Source organism: Macaca nemestrina, chromosome 7 (assembly GCF_043159975.1).
Source record: "Macaca nemestrina isolate mMacNem1 chromosome 7, mMacNem.hap1, whole genome shotgun sequence".
Taxonomy (NCBI): domain Eukaryota; kingdom Metazoa; phylum Chordata; class Mammalia; order Primates; family Cercopithecidae; genus Macaca; species Macaca nemestrina.
In genome coordinates, this window is record NC_092131.1 from 136,419,823 (window position 1) to 136,440,779 (window position 20,957).

Consider the following 20,957-nt stretch of genomic DNA (forward strand, 5'->3'; position numbering starts at 1 on the left):
TCTCACCTGCTACTACATTCCTTTTTTTTTTTTTTTTTTTTTTTTTTTTTTGAGTCAAGATCTTGCTCTGTCCCCCAGGGTTACGGTGGCATGATCACGGCTCACTGCAGCTTCAACCTCCAGGCTCAAGCAATCCTCCCATCTCCACCTTCCAAGTAGCCAGGACCCAGGTGTGCACCACCATACCTGGCTAATTTTTTTTTTTTTTTAATTTATAAAAGTGGGGTCTCACTGTATTGCCCAGACTGGTCTTGAACTCCTGGGCTCAAGGATCCTCCCACCTTGGCCTCCCAAAATGCTGGGATTATGGGTATTGAGCCACAGTGCCCAGCTGCTATTACCTTCTAAACTACTCTTTTAATCATTCCCTAGAAGAAGTGTGGAGTGAGCCTTTTAATTATGTTGCTTTTATTTTATATCCTTTCTCAATTTTCCTATTTCTAATCCTATCTAGAATACCTGGGTTCTGGTTATAGCAATGCTAACTTGCTTTAGGATCTTAGGCAAGATTCACAGACTCCTCATCTATAAAATGAGGGGATAGAACTAAACAAAAAAAAGATGCTGATAACATTGAGCATTTTATTATGTGCCAGGCACTCCTCTAGGTATTTTACATATGTTAGCACATTTAATCCCTCATAACAACACTATATGGGAGGTATCAGCATTATCCCTATTTTATAGATGAGGAGACTGAGGCTTAGAGAGGTTGTGGAACTTGCCCAAGGTCACACAGCTAGTAATGAAAGAGCCATGATTCTTACCCATGCATTCTGACTCCAGAGCCTCATAATCATTCTGCTGTGTTCCTTCCCTGTGAGGAAACCCCATTAGCTTTTACATTTTCTGAAGTCTCAAAATCTGCATTTACATTTTCTGAAGTCTCAAAATCTGCAAAACCATCTATTTCCCTTTCTATAATACATATTGTTAGAAAAGAGGAGGTCCCTGATCATTTTGGCCACTACCTGGGGTTGGCTGGTTTAGATCAAGAGGTTAGGATTAATCAAAGGAAGCATGGCTCCATTTCTGCTACAGTTAAAATTATCTGGTCCAAAAAGAGGAATGCAGATCTTACTAGGTATTAGTCTGCTATATTTCTTGGCACCCAAGCTACTTGTACTGGTTTGAATATGAGAATCATTTGGGACCCTTTGAGAAACTGGGGACAGAGTCTCTCTTACAGAACAGGATGATGGCCTTGTGCCCTGTGGTAGAAGGGCTTCTCTTGGTGCTGCTGTGAGTGGCTTAGTGAGGCAGCTGACAGGACCTATAGGTCACAGCCTTTACCCCTCCTCATCACCTCTCCAGCTACTTGCTACTCTTTATGATTTGTTTTTTCTCTTTCAAGACTGCTTTTGATTTCCATATCCACATAATTTTACCTGAATAATAATAAATATCCCAGAAGAATGGAAATATTAGGGGAGAGCAGTATGCATTTTCAGTTTAAGATTTGGCTTTGGTAAAAGTAATGTGCCTAATTTCAAAGCTGAAGCCTGTGTCTCTCAAGAGAAAAATACAGGCTAGACTTATTTAACTTGACAGTCTCAGGCTTGATGTTCTTCTGATCTTCTGTCTTCTCTCCATCTAGTCCTGAATGGCATGGAATGCTCTACTCCCAAGCTGACAGCAAGAAGAAATCAAACCTCATGATGTCTCTCTTTGAGCCTGGCCCAGAACCTCTCCCATGGCTAGGGAAAATGGCACAATTGGGTCCTATTTCAGGTATAATCCAGATCAGATTTTACTTATCTTGACTTTGTTTTCATTCTGCTGTTTCATTTGTTTCATTCTGCTGTTCATTTGTTTCATTCTTGTACTTATCTTGACTTTGTTATCTTGACTTTGTTTTCATTCTGCTGTTTCATTTGTTTCATTCTGCTGTTTCATTTGTTTCATTCTGCTGTTCTCAATGTCTCTGACTGTGCAGAGACATCTCTGACTGTGAGAGATGAGTCAGAGAACTGACTCATCTCCCTTACTAGTATGCCATGGCCTCAGATGATGCTGGATGTGTACATGGAAAACTTGAAGAGAGTTTGATGTTTGAACTCCTGAATTTTACAGCTCGGGAGAAATCAACATTTAGATTGCTTTAAATAAATAAACTCTTCAGTGGCTTAGAGTGAAAAGCTAATCTCCATAATTTTTTGGTGTACTATAGTTCAACTCAAGTAATTTCCTGTCATTCCTAGATAATGTAATCCTTCCTTCTTGAAACTGTTTTTCTGTAGCTTTCCTGACATTGCTTCTGGTACCTATTTGACTTTTTCTTTGGCAGACTTTTCTTTTTGTCTTTGTTTTGTCTTTTCTTTCCCTTGCCTCATGATTTCCAACATGTTGTTCTTTGCCTTCTTCTCTTTGGTTATTCTTCTCCCTTGGTTATTTTATCAGCTGTAATAACTTCACATTTCCCAAATCTGTAGCTCTGGTCTCACCTGATCTCTCCCCAGAATTTGCATATCATATTTCCAGTTCCTAGTTGGATCTCTCCACCTGAATATTCTATCACAGTCTCAAGCTCAGCTGTTTGTTACAGACCTGTTGTCCCGCACTCGTTTCTCCTCAAACTATTCCTCCTTCTGATTTTCCTCCTCCTTTTGATTAAGGCATTTGTGCCACTAGCTACTCAGGTTCCAACTGTAGAGTCATCTTTGACTCATTTGGGCCCATTTCAATTTCAGGAACATCTACCAAGCAACCTGTTCCATGCCAGGCCTAGGGGATAAAAGAGTTAGCTGGAGTTGTTCAAAGTCTAGTGGAAAGTGGAATGATCACAGACTGGCACAAATCAGAGTTAGCCTGTAGGAGATGATGATGAGCTCTGCCTAGAGGACTCAGGAGAATCTTCAAAGAGGAGAAATACCCTAGTTGAGTTTTGAAGAAAAGGAGGAACTTGCTAAGCTAATGAAGGGAAGAAAGGGCATCCTGGGCAAACAGAACACCTACAGAAAGAAAAGGAACTGCAGCACAAAATGTGAGAGTGGGTGTGGGAGGGGCAGATGGTAGGTTGGAGATTGGTAGTAGCTAGAGTGGCCTTGTCTGAAATGTGAAGAACCAGGAATTTATCTTGCAGATACTGGGAAGCCACTGAAGAGGAGTAATGTGATCAGATCCTTCTGGCTACAGTGAGAACAGGGGGATACCAGTTAGCAAACTATATTTTAGGGGCTGGTGCCCCCTGCAGTTGTACAATATGGCCATAATCCAAGTGAGAGATAAGAAATTTGTATTTAGAAAGATATGTATGTGGAGTGTGGATTTGAAAAGGCAAGGACCTGTGGCTGAAAGTTACGGTGTTAGTCCTGGAAATGTGAAGATGAGAGCCAGACCGTGGTAATAACTGGGGGTAAAATACATTTAGGAAGTAGGATCAATAACGTTTGGATTTGAAAATAAAGGAGAGAGAAGTGTTAAAAATGATCCCAGGTTTCTGACCTGGGCTGTAGGGTGAAAGGTAGTACTATTAGTTGAAATAGATAATAGAGAGAGAAGAGTAAATTTGGGAAGAACGTATTTTGTTTATGTTGAGTTTGTGCCTATGAGATATAGATGGAGGTGCCTAGAGACAATTCTGTAGAAGTCTGAAGTTGAGGAGAGAGGGCAGAGTTGGAGATTAAATTTTAGGTTGTAAAGCTATCACAAATAGTTAAAATGGTGGGAATGAGGGAGATCGCTCAGGGCAGTGGTTCACAAATTTTGAGTTTTTGTGTACAAAAATAAATTTGGAATAAATACCACATGTTCTCACCTATATATGGAAGCTAAACAAAAATGAGATAGAAGTAGAGAGTAGAATCTAGAATCATGGTCATTAGAGGTTGGGAAGGGTAGTGAGGAGAGGAGAATAGGGAGAGGTAACAGATACAAAATTACAGCTGTTAGGGAGGAATAAGTTCAGTGCTCTATAGCATTGTAGTGTGAATATTGCTCACAATAATTTAGCATATATTTTCTTTTTTTTTTTTTTTTTTTTTTTTTTGAGACGGAGTCTCGCTCTGTCGCCCAGGCTGGAGTGCAGTGGCCGGATCTCAGCTCACCGCAAGCTCCGCCTCCCGGGTTCACGCCATTCTCCTGCCTCAACCTCCCGAGTAGCTGGGACTACAGGCGCCCGCCACCGCGCCCGGCTAGTTTTTTGTATTTTTTAGTAGAGACGGGGTTTCACCGTGTTAGCCAGGATGGTCTCGATCTCCTGACCTCGTGATCCACCCGTCTCGGCCTCCCAAAGTGCTGGGATTACAGGCTTGAGCCACCGCGCCCGGCCAAGCATATATTTTCAAAAAGCTAGAAGAGAGGATTTTTAATATTCACAACATAAAGAAATGATAAATATTCAGGCAGGCATGGTGGCTCATGCCTGTAATCCCAGTACTTTGGGAGGCCAAGGCAGGTGGATCACTTGAGTCCAGGAGTTTGAGACAAGCCTGGCCTACATGGCGAAACTGTATCTCTACCACAAATACAAAAGTTAGCCCAGCATGGTGGTGTGCACCTGTGGTCCCAGTTACTCAGGGGGCTGAGGTGGAAGGATCGCTTGAGCCCAGGAAGCAGAGGCTGCAGTGAAGCCTGATTGCACCACTGCACTCCAACCTGTCTGGCCCTCACAGAAAAAGTTTGCCAACGTCCGACTAGACTATTGTGATGGTTTTCACCAAAGATGCATATCTATAATCTAAGATGGTAGTAGCATTCAGACTCCTTTCTGATCTGGCTTCCAATGTAGCAACACTTGGCTTGTTACAGTTGTTCTTCATTCCAGTTGAACTGCTGTTCATTCTACCCTGTGTTCATGTTGTTTTTTCCTCCTTCTTGGTCTGTTCCGCTTTTCAGTGTGGATAATAATAGCTAATATTATAATGAACTTAACTTTGTGCTAGGCACTGTGCTGGACATAATGAGGGTACCATATCATTTAACTCTCACAGCAGTCTTAGAATTGGAATTATAACAAATAACAATTAATAATAAAACCTACCTCAGAGGGTTGTTGAGCAAAACATGCAAATAGCACTATTGTTTGTACCAATCCCTCCTACTCCCAGTTCTGTTCCTAGAGACAACTACTTTTTAAAATGTATTTGTTTCTTTTGGTATTTATTTATTTATTTATTTTTATTTTATTTTATTTTATTTTATTGATACAGAGTCTCACTCCGTCGCCCAGGCTGGAGTGCAGTGGTGCGATCTTGGTTCACTGCAACCTTCACCTCCCAGGTTGAAGCGATTCTTCTGCCTCAGCCTCCCTAATAGCTGTGACTATAGGGACAAGCCACCATGCCCGGCTAATTGTTGTATTTTTAGTAGAGACAGAGTTTCACCATGTTGTTGGTCAGGCTGGTCTCAAACTCCTGACCTCAAGTAATCCTCCTGCCTCGGCCTCCCAAAGTGCTGGGATTACAGGTGTGAGCCACCGTGCCCAGCCTTATTTACATTTCTAAATAATGTAGGTATGTCCCTAGTTCTGTCAGGGGTTCTCCCATTTTATTATTATTATTATTTTGGTTATTTATTTTGAGATGTCGCTCTATTGCCCAGGCCGGAGTGCAGTGGTGTGATCTCAGCTCACTACAACTTCTGCCTCCTGTATTCAAGCAATTCTCGTGCCTCAGCCTCCCCAGTAGCTGGAACCCACCACCACGCTTGGCTAATTTTTGTATTTTTAGTAGGTACGGGGTTTCACCATGTTGGCCAGTCTGGTCTCAAACTCCTGACCTCAAGTGATCCGCCTGCCTTGGCCTCCCAAAGTGCTGGGATTACAGGTGTGAGCCTCCATGCCCAGCCTCCTGTTTTATTTATTTTTATTTATTTTTTGAGACAGGGTCTCAACCTGTCACCCAGGCTGAAGTGCAGTGGCACAATCTTGGCTCACTGCAGCCTTGACCTCTCAAGTGATCCTCCCACCTCAGCCTCCCATGTGGCTGGGACCACAGGTGCATGCCACCATGCCTGGCTAATTTTTTTGATTTTTTTATATAGACAAGGTCTCACTATGTTGCCAAGGCTGGTCTCAAACTCCTGGGCTAAAGCAATCCTCCACCTTAGCCTCCCAAACTGTTGGGATTACAGGCGTGAGCCACCACACCCAGCCCTTTTCCCCATTTTAGATGCCATTTTTTGACTTTTTAAAGGATGAGTATTTAGCTCTATTAACACTGCCATCTCCCACCCACCTACACAAGATGCACATTTTCCCTCCTCCTATCCTCCCAATAGAGTTATAATGTTCTTTTTGGTTAAATCAGTATTCAGTCCTTGTTAGATGATGTAAATGTTATTTACAACTAAGCTATGTGGTATACCAATTTATATTTCCTTTGTTTTTGCAGCTTTTTGTCCCCTAGCTCAGTCCCAGCTATTTTTTTTTCTTTGCTTGTTTTCTATATAACTGACTAATTCCTCCCTAAGTAAAATACATTTTTCAGGTATTTTATCAGTTTCCTTTTTTTTCTTAGCATCATCTCCCATCCTCCTGCTTCATAAATGGTATGGTTATTCCCCAGACCTGTTGCATAGGTGTCGTCCTGAGTCTCCCCTTTACATCTCTCCTATGGATCTCCTGTTCACAACAACTCCTGAAAAAAAGGATACATGAGAAGTAAATATTTTGAAATCTTGTGTATTTTGGAAATATATATATGTTTATTTCATTCTTTATTCTTAATGATAGTTTGGTTAGGAATTGAGTTCTAAGTTGGAAGTCATAAGTCATTTTCCCTCAGAGTTTTGAAGCATTACTCTGTTGTCTCTTCTGGAGTCCAGTGTTGCTATGGAAAGTTAGTGCCATGGTGACTCAAAGACCTTTGACCCTGAACTGTATTTTCTCCATATTCCTCGGTGATCTTCTTTGTATCCCTGGTGTTCTGAATTTCAGAATGTTGGTCTCTTCATTCATTTTGCTAGGCACTCAGTAGACCCTTTCCGTCTGGCAATTCATGTTCTTCAGTATTGGGAAGATCAATTATTTCTTTGATTTCCTCTTTCTGTATTCTCTGTTCTCCTTTTCTGAAACATATATTTGTGATTTGTATTTGTAATTTTCTATCTCTTTCTGCCCATTTTCCCATTTTTTAAATTTTTTCTGTCTTCTGTATCTTCCAATTTATCTTATAATTTTTATTTTTTGTTTATACTATCATATTTTTTATTTCTTCTTTCATAAATGTAATATTTCCTGTCTCCTAAGCCAGTTAGTTACCACATATAGGCTCCAGACAACTAATGACAGACAGTACAACATAGGCTCTGATTAGATGTTGAAATGTTTGGTAGTGATACTAAGTGCTAGGGGATAAAAGGGTCTAAGAAAAGCCACTATCTGCCAGAAAAACTTGAAACAATTTCATGGAAGGGGTAAGATAGGATCTGGACTTGGAATATAGGTAGGTAAGTTTGGACAGGTAAGGAATGGCAGTGTTGAATGGTGGAAAAAGTGTTGGCTTTGGAAACAGGCCCAACTGAGTCACTGTGAAACCTTATATAAATCCAACCTCTCTGTGCCTTAGTTTCCTCATCTTTAATGGGATTAATAACATCTTCACTCTAGAGTTGCTGTAAAGAGAGAAGTTGAATATGTAAAGTATCTGGCACCTAGTTGGAATTTAATAAATATTCTTTATTCTGTAAGTTCCTTGAGGCTGAAAAGTATTTTCTCTAGGCACAATTCCTGGCACAGTGCTTGCTACGTAGCGGGGTCTTACTATAGATAATGAATGAATAAGTGAATAAGTAAATGAGTGAGTGAGAAGGGAGAACATTCTAGGCAGTGGGGAGTAATAGAAATAGCAGGAAAGTTGGAAATGAGCTATTGTGTGGGAAAGGACTTATAGGACCTTAGCCTGACTCAGAAGGTTTATATATTGACAAATATTAATGGAGATATGTCCGGAGAGTTGGGCCAGTGTTTTATGGAGGAGTCAGGGCTGAGGAGAGTTGGCAAAGGAAGTGTTGGGCCAGTATCAAGGTGTTTCAGTTAATGACCAAATCCAGGGTAGAGAATGTGTGGCTCGGCCGGGCGCGATGGCTCAAGCCTGTAATCCCAGCACTTTGGGAGGCCGAGACGGGCGGATCACGAGGTCAGGAGATCGAGACCATCCTGGCTAACACGGTGAAACCCCGTCTCTACTAAAAAGTACAAAAAACTAGCCGGGCGAGGTGGCGAGCGCCTGTAGTCCCAGCTACTCGGGAGGCTGAGCCAGGAGAATGGCGTAAACCCGGGAGGCGGAGCTTGCAGTGAGCAGAGATCCGGCCACCGCACTCCAGCCTGGGTGACAGAGCAAGACTCCGTCTCAAAAAAAAAAAAAAAAAAAAAAGAGAATGTCTGGCTCAGTTAGACAGACTGGTCTAATTACATTTTTCACCATGAACGTTTGGGCAAGGGATTTAAGTTCTCTGAACTTGTAGGAAAATGACTCCTGATCTGTCTATACCAGAACGTGGTAATAATAATAAAGATCAAATACACCGTTAGAAGTATGCGTGCTTTATAAGTTTGTGGCAGTTTCATAGGCTCAGGAAGCAGGTACAGAGACAAACCCTGTTTGTTCATGTAGCTATAAAACCAACATGGCTTTACATTTTTGGAAGCAATAAACTAAAAAGCCATATTGGGGTATGCTTCACCAATAAAAGTATTTCTTGTCTTGCCCTTTGCCTTAATTTGGCTATATATAGTTTTCCTTTTTAATTATTTTAATGCCTAGACCTGTGCTCTCTAATCCAGTAGCTACTGGCCACATTAAATTTAATTAAAATTAAATAAAATTTAAAATTCAGTTTCTCAGTCACACTAGCCACAGGTCAAGTGCTCAGTAGTTAGTAGCTACCATATTAGACAGCACAGATATAGAACATTTCCGTCATACAGAAAGTTCAGTGGGAGAGCACTGGGTTAGACTATATAGAATTGCAGTATATATGTGTGTGTCTGTGTGTATGTATGTGTATATGTATATTTTTAAATATGTATTTGTTTTAGTCTTTGACCTTAATTTATAAATCAGATAAGTGAAGCTTGTTTCTTTAAAAACATTAAGCTGTTTTTCACTTAAATGGGCCTCCTACATCAGTGGCTTTCTGTTGAGAACAGGTTCTCCAACCTGACTGAAGTTAATGGATTTTCTTAATTAACAAAGTGATAGGATATCAAAGATTGAGTGATTCAAAGAGCTTCTAGTCTAATTGGAAATGTAACTGATTGTGTTTTGCCAGATGTCATTTCAAGAATGTCTTTTCTTTTAAGATGCTAAAGAAAACCCTTATGGCGAGGATGACAATAAGAGCCCATTCCCCCTGCAGCCCAAAAACAAACGCAGTTATGCCCAGAATGTGACCGTCTGGATCAAACCCAGCGGCCTGCAGGTAACATTACCATTTATGTTGCTTTCCACTGGGGACAGGAGGCATTTGGGTAGGCAGGCAAGCATTTTATTTGATTTTCTTTTCCTTTGATACTTAGTAATTCATTTACTTCTAATGTTTGTCATTATTTCCAAAAGGGATTTGAGATGCCCTACAGTAAAACATGTATATAGCAAAATCATTTTTTACAAAATTTAGAGCAATAAGAATCCTAGAGGAAGAAGGAAGACAATAGTGCCAGGAACCCAAGGCAAAATGATAATTTTACGTGAGCATTTTGGCTCTGAGCTTCCTGTTGACAAGGTCAGTTGTTCGTGTCTGAAAAAAGGACATTTGTCAGTTTGTCTAGAGAGACATATTTTCCTAGCATTGAATTTTAGTGTGAAATTTTTATATGGTGAGGCATTAAATAACATAATGGGTATTTAACAACAGTTTTGGAAAAGATGTAAAAGTCTTCATAACGATATTTCTTCCATCCCTTCAGTAGAACTCAATCCATAGAATTATATTCCACAAAAACACTTTCATAGGAAGCTATGATAATATGATTATCAAAGAATGATGCTTTCAGGCAAGGTATTCAGGAACATTTCTCCTTTCATCAACAAAAAGTCATTTATACCTGTTTTTAAAAATCACTTACTGAAACTTTTTTCTCCTTTGAGCACCTTTATTATATTTGTTCCTCCAGTAAGTTCAACTTAAACCAAATGAGAAGACACAGTCAGTCCATTTGGACAACAAAAGTAGTTTCTGTTGACTGCACAGTCTCTGAGCCCCCTTTCCATGGAGACTGAACCACATCCTGCCAAGGCTAATGTGTCAGGGGCCTCTTTGTTGGAAAATCGGGGTCTTCTATTTTGCTGATGTCCCTGGCCCAGTACTTCCTTGTCAGAGGGATATTAGAACCACTTTCACCACCAGTTATAGCTGAGCTTTTCTTATTTTTTTAAATTTTTTTGTTTGAATCTTGACTACTATAGAAAAAAATTCTTTTGTTCTTGGGTTTATTTTACTTATTCTGGTAAAATATACATAAAATGTATCTTCAACCATTTTAAAGTACACAATTCAGTCCCATTTAGTGCATTCACAGTGTACCATCACCACTCTCTAGTTCCAGAACATTTTAATCACTTCAAAAGGAAACCCTCTGCCCATTAGAAAAGTCACTCCACATTCCTTCTCCCAGGCCCCGGCAACCACTCATTTGCTTTCTGTCTCTATGGACTTACCTATTCTAGATATTTCATATAAACAGAATCATACAATTTGTGGCCTTTTGTGTTTGACTTCTTGTACTTAACATGATGTTTTCAAGGTTTATTCATGTTGTAGTACGTATCAGTACTTCATTCCTTTTTATGGCTAATATTCCATATGTCTATATGTATGTGTCACATTTTGATTATTCCTCAGTCGATGGACATTAGGGTTACCTTTTGGCTATTGTGCATAATGCTGTTACGAGCATTCATGTATAAGTTTTTGTCTGAATATTTGTTTTCAATACTCTTGGGTATGTATTTTAATGGGAATGGGTTTGCTGGGTCAGACAGCAATTCTGCTTAACTTATTGAGGAATTGCCACACTCTTTCACAGTAGCTGCACCATTTTACATTCCTGCTAGTAGTGTATAAATGTTCCACTTTCTCCACATTCCTACCAATACTCGTTGTTTTCCTTTTATTATTATCGTATAGCTATCATAGTAGGTGTGAAGTGGTATGTCTGTGTCTTTGCATTTCCTCAATGACTAGTAATGTGCATCTTTTCCCGTGCTTATTGGCCATTTGTGTATATTATTTGGAGAAGTATATACTCAAGTTCTTTGTCCATTTTTTAATTGGGTTTGTCTTTTTGTTGTTGGGTTTTTTTATATATTCTAGATAGTATGATCCTTAGCAGATATGATTTGCAAATATCTTCTCCCATTTTGTGAGTTATCTTTTCACTCTCTTTATAGTATCCTTTGATACACAAAAGTTTTTGGTTTTGAAGAAGTCAAATTTTGTTTTTTGCTTTTGTTGTTTGTGCTTTTTGCTGTCTTAAGAGATCATTGCCAAATCCAAGGTCATAAAGATTTCTTTGTTTTCTTTTTCTTCTTCCCTTGAGAAACGCATCTCACTGTGTTGCCCAAGCTGGTCTCAAACTTCTGGCCTCAAGCCATCCTCCTGAGTAGCTGGGATTACAGGGGCACACCACTGCACCTGGCCCCTGTTTTTTCTAAGAGTTCTATAGTTTTAGCTTTTACATGTAGGTCTCTGATCCATTTTGAGTTAATTTTTTGTATATGGTATTATGTAAGGGTCCAACATTATTCTTTTGCATGTGGATATCCAGTTGTCTCAGCACCAAATGTTGAAAAGACTATTTTTTCCCCATTGAATGGTCTTTGTTCTGGTGATAGATGTATGGGTTTACTGGGTACATTTTTATGAGGCAAGTTTGTTTCTGTCAGGGGATTTATTTTACTATCAAGCCTTTTGAAGGAGGGAGTGCTTTACTAATGTTGAACTGACATTAACACAGAAGGGATCCTCATCTTGACATTGTAGCTGTGTTCTCATTTTCATTTCTTTAAACATTTAGATCCATTCTTTTATATTTTTCCCCTTTTTACCACAGAATTCTAATGTTGGATTTTTTTTTTTTACCCTTAATAGACAGATGTACAGAAGATTTTAAGAAATGCAAGGAAACTACCTGAAAAAACACAGACATTCTATAAGGTGAGACAGTTAGAATATAGTGGAAGAGGAGGTACCTCAAATATATGGTTCATAATAGTAGAACTGTGAGATGGCAGTGTGAATATGGGCAGGCATTAGAGATGTGTGACTTGGGTCTCAGTTTTTTCAAATAAACTCAGTAAAAGTGATAGGTCTGTTCCTTCCCTAAAATCCAAAAATTAGAAGGGTTTAAATGGCCTCATTCTGTACAGGCAGAGGGTTTTTCTGTGTTGGGGCTGCTGTGAATGAATGACTGATGGAAGCAGCTGAGAGGACCTGTGGGTCATAGCCCTGAACTCTCCTCATCACTCCTATATGGGTATCCAGGCCAACCCCAGGCAACCAATGTATGTGGCTTCCTGGATGGGGAATTGTCCGGAACATTCTTTTTTTTTTTTTTTTTCTTGAGACGGAGTCACACTCTGTTGCCCAGGCTGGAGTGCCATGGTGAGATCTTGGGTCACTGCAACCTCCGCCTCATGCATTCAAGTGATTCTCCTGCCTCAGCCTCCCAAGTAGCTGGTACTACAGGCACGTGCCACCACACCCAGCTAATTTTTGTTTGTTTTTTGAGACAGAGTCTCACTCTGTCAGCCAGGCTGGAGTGCAGTAGCATGATCTCAGCTCACTGCAACCTCTGCCTCCTGGGCTCAAGCAATTCTCTTGCCTCAGCCTCCCAAGTAGCTGGTATTACAGGTGTGTGCCACCATGCCCGGCTAATTTTTGTATTTTTAATAGAGACGGGGTTTCACCATGTTGGCCAGACTGGTCTTGAACTCCTGACCTTGGGTAATCCGCCCACCTCAGTCTCCCAAAGTGCTGGGATTACAGGCATGAGCCACCGTTCCAGGCCCAATTTTTGTATTTTTTTGTAGAGATGGGGTTTTGCTATGTTGGCCAGGCTGGTCTCGAACTCCTGACCTCAGGTAATCCACCCGCCTCGCCTTCCCAAAGGTGCTGGGATTACAAGCATGAGCCACCCCACCCAGTCACCCCAGAACATTCTTATTGCACCAGAGAATCTGCTTCTAGGAATGACATCTGACATTACACATTTATGAATTGCAGAGGAGATGGCCCTCCAGAATCATATGTAGCTGATCCAGAACCATTGGTGAAGAGACTATTAAGTTACAGGGGGTGGGGTAGAGTGGGGAACATTTAGGTTTGCTCCTTGATTCTCCCCTATTGTTCTGGTGTTTGGCTGGAATTAAATTAAGTGCAGCATAAAGCATGTCATTTGTGTCGTAGCTTTCTAATTCTAAAATATCGGCACACATAGCCAGCCTCAGGCTAGCATCTTAATGGGAGAAGATACATGCTACTTTGTCTGGGTGTTATCTCATTACCTTTATGTCACTGTTGTCTTCAAACCTAATTAAGTAGTAAGCTGGTGAAATAAAACAGCTTTAATCAGAGTTCAACTGCAGAGCTTCTCAGCCAGCCAGGCCCCTCCCTAACTGAAGCCCATAATCCATGCAGTCCATCCTCCCTGCAGAGCTTCCTACAGTCATCAGCTATTTACTCATGATGACACACTTGTTTGGCCTTCTTAACTTTCCGCTTTTTAAACAAATGATAGTAGAAAGATAAGTCAGAGAGCCCATTTCTCTTTTCTGGTTTTATATCATTCTACATATTAGAGCTCAAAAGAGCCTAGAGAAACTGCTTCAGCCCCTGCAGTGGGTAAGGAAGGGGTTATTCTCCTCATTTTATAAATGAGGTCTTTGAGACCCAGAGAGGCTACACAACTTGCCCAGACCACTCCACTAAGGGGTTGTTGGGGCACTTCTTATTTATCTGCTTCTATCACTAACCAGCCTTTCTTTTTGTTGGTGTTTCCACTCTGACTCCTCCAGGGCCTCCTCTGAGCCTGTTTATTGTCTTAGTCTGAGGCCCTGCCTCTTAGTCTGAGGCCCTGCCACAGTGGGGTTAAGAGCCTTTTCAGATTGAGGGCAAGTCTTTTCCATACCTAAGTAACAAGGGGAAAGTACTCCTTCTTAAAGTTAGGAGTAATGAAATGATGGATGCAAAGTGCTGACTACCACGTGTGGCATAAATGCTCATTAACTGTGATGATGACGTTGTTTCATTCAGCTCACTGTCTTCCTTAGCCAGCTTCTGGTCACCTGCAGAGGAACCACTTCCCAGTAAAACCATCACATTCTTGTTACTGGCATCCCTAAATAAACATTTGTTCTCATAGAAAATTGCTCCCTGAAGTTCAGTCAAGGAGAACTTATTTCTAAGCTGAGCACTTAGAAAGTATGTGTTGAGAACACATTTCAGGAGCATTGGTGATTTTCTGTCTTGTTTCAGGAGCTGAACCGTTTGCGAAAGGCCGCTCTAGCCTTTGGTTTCCTGGACCTGCTGAAAGGGGTGGCTGATATGCTGGAAAGGGAATGCACACTGCTGCCTGACACAGCCCACCCTGATGCTGCATTCCAGCTGACCCATGCTGCCCAGCAGCTCAAACTGGCCAGTACCGGCACCTCTGAGTATGCCGCTTATGACCAGAACATCACACCTTTGCACACGGACTTCTCTGGGAGCAGCACTGAAAGAATTTGAAACTGACTTTTGGAGCTTTCCTTCTTTTTTCTTTCAACTGAAAATGATTTAGGTAAAACCTTTCCGGTATGTTCACCTCTGGAAGAGCCACCCAAAGACCTTCCTGAGGCTGCCTCAGAAGCACCATGTGCTGTTTTGAATGACTCTACTAGTATGAGAAGGATGTGAAGATGGTTGGCTGGTTGGGCTTTAACTTCCTGGGACTCATAATTTTTAAGCTTGGAAGATAGCTGCTGTTCCCATGATGGGCACATTTCCTGAGAGGCTTGAAGGACTGATGAGCATAGAGCACCCCTGCCTTCCTCAGGAAACCTGACCGGCAAGGGCTCTCTGGCTTCCTGAAAGCTTCACCTCTTCTCTCCAGTTTATATCTCAACTGTATAGGGCATTTTCAAGCTTCTGTTCATGGAATGAGCAACTCAGACTGTCTGGAGCTTGCTGAGTACAAACACAACACCACTAAGTTTCAGAACTTTCCTTAGAACTTGGGCAAAATGTGGTGATAACTCTTAGGTGCTTTTGGTGTCTCTTGAGATTCTAACTTTTAAAGAGCAACCATTAATGTGTAAAATGAGTCCTATTTCTTCCAGGTTTTTTTTCAATGACAACAAAATACTTGATTTTCTATAAAATGGTTTCACTATGAAACTAAGACCTTTGTCTTTTGGTCTGTCTTATCACTTTAATTTCAACTTTCTAAGTGCCATAGATTCATAAATCATGAGGTTTCCTTATTTCTGACAGTGATTAGGCCTCATTGCCTAAGCAAGGTTCTAGCTAGATAATCCTGACAGATCACTGATTCCAAAGTTAATTACGGTTCCAATTTGCCAGCTAGCATTATGACTTTGGGCAACTTCTTGAGGCTTTGTCTACATCATCAGTGTTTTTCAGTTGCACCACCTTCCCTGTAACTCTCAGGCTTCAACCAGAGCAACTGTTTTTGGTTTAACATGCTGAACTGCTACATAATATTTTGCCTGAACAAAGGACTTTATCACTAACAGAAAACCACTAGACTAAATTATCTTTAAGCACAGTCATTAGAATTTTGATTGTAAATGTTTTAATAGAAATACACAATCTTTCACTTTCTCAGACAGCAATAAAGGGGTTTGTAACAATCACTAAGAATACAGAATTTGCCACGACGATGCAGCATAATCTACTGCAAAGCTGATCTGCCCAATTACACATAGTCAGCTGCAAGAATATCAGAAATCAATACGAACAAGTATTGACAGGTGTTACAGACATGCAAACTATCCTTCAATGCAACGAATTTTTAAGAAATCAGCTAGCCTATGTTAATCAGATGTTTTAGATCAAACCAAGTTTCCATCTTGGGCTCAGTGAAATAGTATTAACTCATTGAGTCTCCTTTCCCCCAGGAATGTTGGGAATGGCAGAACAGAAAGAGCTATCACTCCTTAAATTCTTCTATGCAAGTGTTATTCCAACACTTATTTTACTTGGTTTACTTGGAATGTATGAGAGGAAACTGATGTTTTTTACAATGGCCAACTGTATGTCTAAATTTTCAGTTCTCCTTTTTGTGAGTTTCCTGCCAGAAATCTTTGTTAAAGGATCAGCGCTGTTCACCCCAAAGTTCTCTCTGTTTTCAGTGTTCTATGGCAGATGGGTTTTAAAAAGCCATATGAACAAGCAGCAGAATGAAGTTATTTTTGAGGTCTATGCAAAAAATGTAGTCCCATCACTCACTCACCACTCACTAGAACAAATATACAAGTAAATGGACTCAGCCAGTGCAGGAGATGGAAGGCTGCCATTTTTTGTGTTTGCGCACAGCCTAAGACAGTTTGGAGGTGTGTTTGGCCTACTCTAATGTTTCTAGTTTGTCAAAGGCTGTACACGGTGTTACTGCCAGTTTGATCTACATATTGTGTTCCCTTTGGATCCCTGCTACCATTTGGACCGTGTGTGTGTGTGTGTGTGTGTGTGTGTGTGTGTGTGTGTGTGGTTTGGTTTTTTTGAGACAGGGTCTTCCACTGTCACCCCAGCTGCAGTGCAGTGGCAATCTCGGCTCACTGCAGCCTTGACCTCCTGGGCTCAGGATCCTCCCTTCTCAGCCTCTTGAGTAGCTGGGACTACAGGTGTGTGCCACCACACCCAGCTAATATTTTTATTTTTTGTAGAGATAGGGGTCTCACTATGTTGCCCAGGCTGGTCTTGAACTCCTGGCTTCAAGTGATGCTCCCACCTAGGTGTCCCAAAGTGCTGGGATTACAGGTGTGAGCCACATTCCTGGCTGAGTTTGGAACTTATAATCTCATTGTTTTCTAAATAATGTTTCACTTTTCTTCAGTGTTGAAAATAGTTATTTACTTAAGAATGGCATGATCATGCTGTTCCAAGATTCTGATTAGTTTCTTTCAAAGCATTCTGTGCCTCTTCAATGCCCACACTACTGAGCACTACAATAATCGATGTTGTTAAGCCAAAGGATGTCACATGTAAAACATGTTCTCGAGCCCCACTCTTAGAAATGTTTTATCAATGACTCAGTCTACTTCACTTTCAAAAAGTCAATGCCATCCCACTAAACAAGTAACCCCTTAGGTACAGAATAATTAAGTCCTGCCTGAGTCACTTTAACAGTCTTCTATAGAGTGACATAGTCTTGCTTTTTTTCACAAGCAATAGCTGAAAAGAACAAATCTCAACTGTAAGAACCGTCAGTACATTGTAGGGATAAAGCACTTTTTGAAAAAAAAATCTCTGGCATGAATTAGACAGACTGAACATGAGACAGGGTTGGGGTGGGCTGCGCCTTTTGGTGTCATTAACTGAATACACAAGAATGAACCTCTCATCAGATATCAGGAATCCATGTCATGCAATTACTACAACAAGATAACAGTAAATTCAGGAATGTTACTGGGGAAAAGGAAGATAGCCTCACTGAGAATTTAATCATTTAACATTAAAAAAACTTTTACATTGGTACAAGAAGGTAAAACTGTAAGAATCAGATTAGGCTCAAACTGGCAAGAAGCCATCTAAATCTTTCTTTTTAGTGGATCTTTTTCTTTTTTTGTCCATAGCGCCGTCTGCGCTGTTTATAAAGGTGACGAAAATTTATGTATAACCCTGAAAAAGAAAAGAGGTCAATTAGAAATTAGAGTCTTTGTCTATTTATAACCAGAAGCTCTTGTGGCAGGGACAGTATCTAGCTGTCTGTCATATCCCACAGCAAAAAGCTCATTGCAGCGGCTCAGGAAGGAGTACAACTTAGAACAAATTAACGATAGACACAAACCAATTTTTCCCCAGTGTGTTTATTTATTTCTTACTATTTTTGCGACAGAGTCTCATTCCGTCGCCCAGGCTGGAGTGCAGTGGCACGGTCTCAGCTCACTGCAACCTCCACCTCTCAGGTTCAAGCAATCCTCCTGCCTCAGCCTCCTGAGTAGCTGGGATTACAAGCGTCCACCACCACGCCTGGCTAATTTTTTGTATTTTTAGTAGAGGTGGGGTTTCACCATGTTGGTCAGGCTGATCTCAAACTCCTGACCTCAAATGATATGGCTGGCTTGGCCTCCCAAAGTACTGGGATTACAGGCATAAGCCACCACACCCAGCCTCCCAGTGGGTTTAAAACATATTTTTTTCCTTATAAAATTTTCAAACACGCAGAAGATTAAATCATTGTACAGTGAACACCTAGATTTACTGCTTTTTACTATACTGGCTGTATCACATCCCTATTCATCTATTTATCTCTTCAGCCATCTCATTTTTTATGCACTTCAATGTTCGGTTTCGGATATCAATATACCTCACCCACCCAATTCTTCACATAGGTATAGTTCGATATTCTTTCTTTTACAGTAAAATTTACATACAATGAAATGCAGAAATCTAAAGTGCAGAAACAACCTAATTTTTAATTCAAGGCTACTCAAGAACATGGCCAGGCACAGTGGCTCACGCCTGTAATCCCAGCACTTCGGAAGACCAAGGTGGGTGGATCACCTGAGGTCAGGAGTTCGAGACCAGCCTGGCCAACATGGTGATACCCCCATCTCTACTAAAAATACAAAAATCAGCCAGGTATAGTGACAGGTGCCTGTAATCCCAGCTACTCTGGAGGCTGAGGCAAGAGAATTGCTTCAACTTTTGAGGCAGAGGTTGCAGTGAGCAAAGATTGTGCCACTGCACTCTAGCCTGGGCGACAAAGCAAGACTTTGTCTCACCAAAAAAAAAAAAAAAAAACTGAAAGAAAAGTCCTCTGACCTAGATACAAATGTTAACTAGCTGTTTATGCTGCTTCAAAATTATAAATGTGAATTTAGGATTTACTTCATTCTAAATAATAAGAAAAGAGCAACTATGTATTTATTATAAGCAAACTAGATATGAACATAAAATCTTGCAAATTAGAGTGTACAACAATATAAACAACACAAAGAAAGATAGTAAGGCAATGCACTTTAAAATATTTCCACCCCTCTACCCTGTTTACTAAAGTATTTTAAATGTCTTTCCAATATTTATTCCTCTCTATCTTATGCCCATTTCATGGGGCCTAGTTATACTGAATTTATACAGTAATAAAGGTAAAAAGCTGTCTTTAATGAGTACATTTTCTGAACTGAGGGTTCCTCTCTTCAAGGGCAAAACATTTTAATAGTTTTGGTTGGCAATCTTTCTTAAATGGATTATACCCTTTGCTGAAATAGAAAAAAAGAAGTAGACGTTAACCTTTTGCAAATGACGTGGGCCTACAATGTATACTATTTAACTGTACATCTGCCATACACTGGTACACTAAGGGGCTCCTAACACTATGGTGTAAGTCTCTCCTCCCCCAACACTAAAGGACCAAGACCACTGGGCTTTCTCGCTTCCTGGGCTTACCTTGCATGGTCTTCCTCTCACTGTCCAGGGTCACAAGCCGCAACAACGATCCCAACAACCTCTACCACCCGTTATTTCATACCTTTGTGTAGTCCCCTCCCATGTTATACTGGGTTGGTCTGTGTGATGGTTTGTCACTTCTGAGATTAGGCACTATGGCTTCTGGCTCTCTCTCTCTAACCAATTGCTCTGGGTGGGGGAAGCCATGCCATGAGTAGCCATATGGAGAGGGGCTATGGCAAGAAACCGAAGCCTCCTGTCAACAGCCACAAGAGTGAGCTTGGAGCAGATCCTCCAGCCCCAGTCAAGTCTACAGAAACTGCAGCCCCAGCTGACAGCCTGACTGAAACCTCATGAGACCCTGAGCCAGTACCACCCAGCCAGGCTGCTTCCTGACCTTCGGAAACTATGTGAGATAATAACTGTTTATTGTTTTCAGCTGCTAAGTTTTGGGGTCATTTGTTACACAGCAATAGAGAACTAATACACTTGTTGCATCCTTCTATGGCTAGAAGACTGGACAGTTACATTTATTTAGGGCTACCTTAAGTCTTTTGTGAAATAAAGCAAGGAAATATATATAAATTACCACTAAAATGTATCAAAACTTTAAAAAGTCCTTATAGTTAGGAGCTTGTCTTATCATTAAACATGTAAAGTTCTATGTATGATAATCAGTGTTTTCTCCTCTCAATATATTTAATGACAAAATTCCTTTCATTCTGACTTTTTATATTCTTAGTTGTCATATTCAAATCAATAAGTATTAAACAGTCTGCTCTTAAAGGGAAAAAATTACTTGTTTTTCTCAAATTGTATTTAACCTACATATAAGAATGTATGTATTTTCACATCTACGTATAGAATATAGATAATATGGATAGAATCATGTATAGTTGCATTTAGAAATTACCAAATATTGATTACTAATAAAATTTTTTTTTGAGACAGAGTCTCGCTCTGTCACACAGGCTGCAGTGCAGTGGCACAATCTCAGTTCATTGTAACCTCTGCCCCCTGGGTTCAAGCGATTCTCTTGCCTCGGCCTCCCAAGTAGCTGGAATTACAGGCATGCGCCACCATGCCCAGCTAATTTTTTTTTTTTTTTTTTTTGAGACAGAGTCTCGCTTAGTCGCCCAGGCTGGAGTGCAGTGGCGCGATCTCGGCTCACTGCAAGCTCCGCCTCCCGGGTTCACGCCATTCTCCTGCCTCAGCCTCCCGAGTAGCTGGGACTACAGGCGCCCGCCGCCTCGCCCGGCTAATTTTTTGCATTTTTAGTAGAGACGGGGTTTCACAGTGTTAGCCAGGATGGTCTCGATCTCCTGACCTTGTGATCCGCCCACCTCGGCCTCCCAAAGTGCTGGGATTACAGGCGTGAGCCACCGCGCCCAGCCACTAATTTTTGT

The 20,957-nt window shown here is 40.8% G+C and overlaps 2 protein-coding genes across 7 annotated transcripts in view; one reads left to right on the top strand and one right to left on the bottom strand.

Annotated features, from left to right (window-relative positions):
- INTS14 (integrator complex subunit 14) overlaps nucleotides 1–15,322 on the top strand; it is a 34,413-nt gene extending 19,091 nt beyond the window's left edge. For all 4 annotated transcript variants that reach the window (XM_011752367.3, XM_011752374.3, XM_011752371.3 and 1 more), the window contains exons 9-12: nucleotides 1,598–1,731; nucleotides 9,245–9,363; nucleotides 12,034–12,099; nucleotides 14,419–15,322. In XM_011752367.3, coding sequence (XP_011750669.1) covers nucleotides 1,598–1,731; nucleotides 9,245–9,363; nucleotides 12,034–12,099; nucleotides 14,419–14,670 — 571 coding nt within the window. In that variant the 3' untranslated portion in view covers nucleotides 14,671–15,322. The remainder of the gene's footprint in view (nucleotides 1–1,597; nucleotides 1,732–9,244; nucleotides 9,364–12,033; nucleotides 12,100–14,418) is intronic.
- Nucleotides 15,323–15,651: 329 nt separating this feature from the next.
- The window catches only part of LOC105488410 (3-hydroxyacyl-CoA dehydratase 3), a 48,795-nt gene continuing 43,489 nt past the window's right edge, over nucleotides 15,652–20,957 (bottom strand). For all 3 annotated transcript variants that reach the window (XM_011752417.3, XM_011752424.3, XM_071101191.1), the window contains exon 11: nucleotides 15,652–17,781. In XM_011752417.3, the coding sequence (XP_011750719.1) occupies nucleotides 17,705–17,781 (77 nt within the window). In that variant the 3' untranslated portion in view covers nucleotides 15,652–17,704. The remainder of the gene's footprint in view (nucleotides 17,782–20,957) is intronic.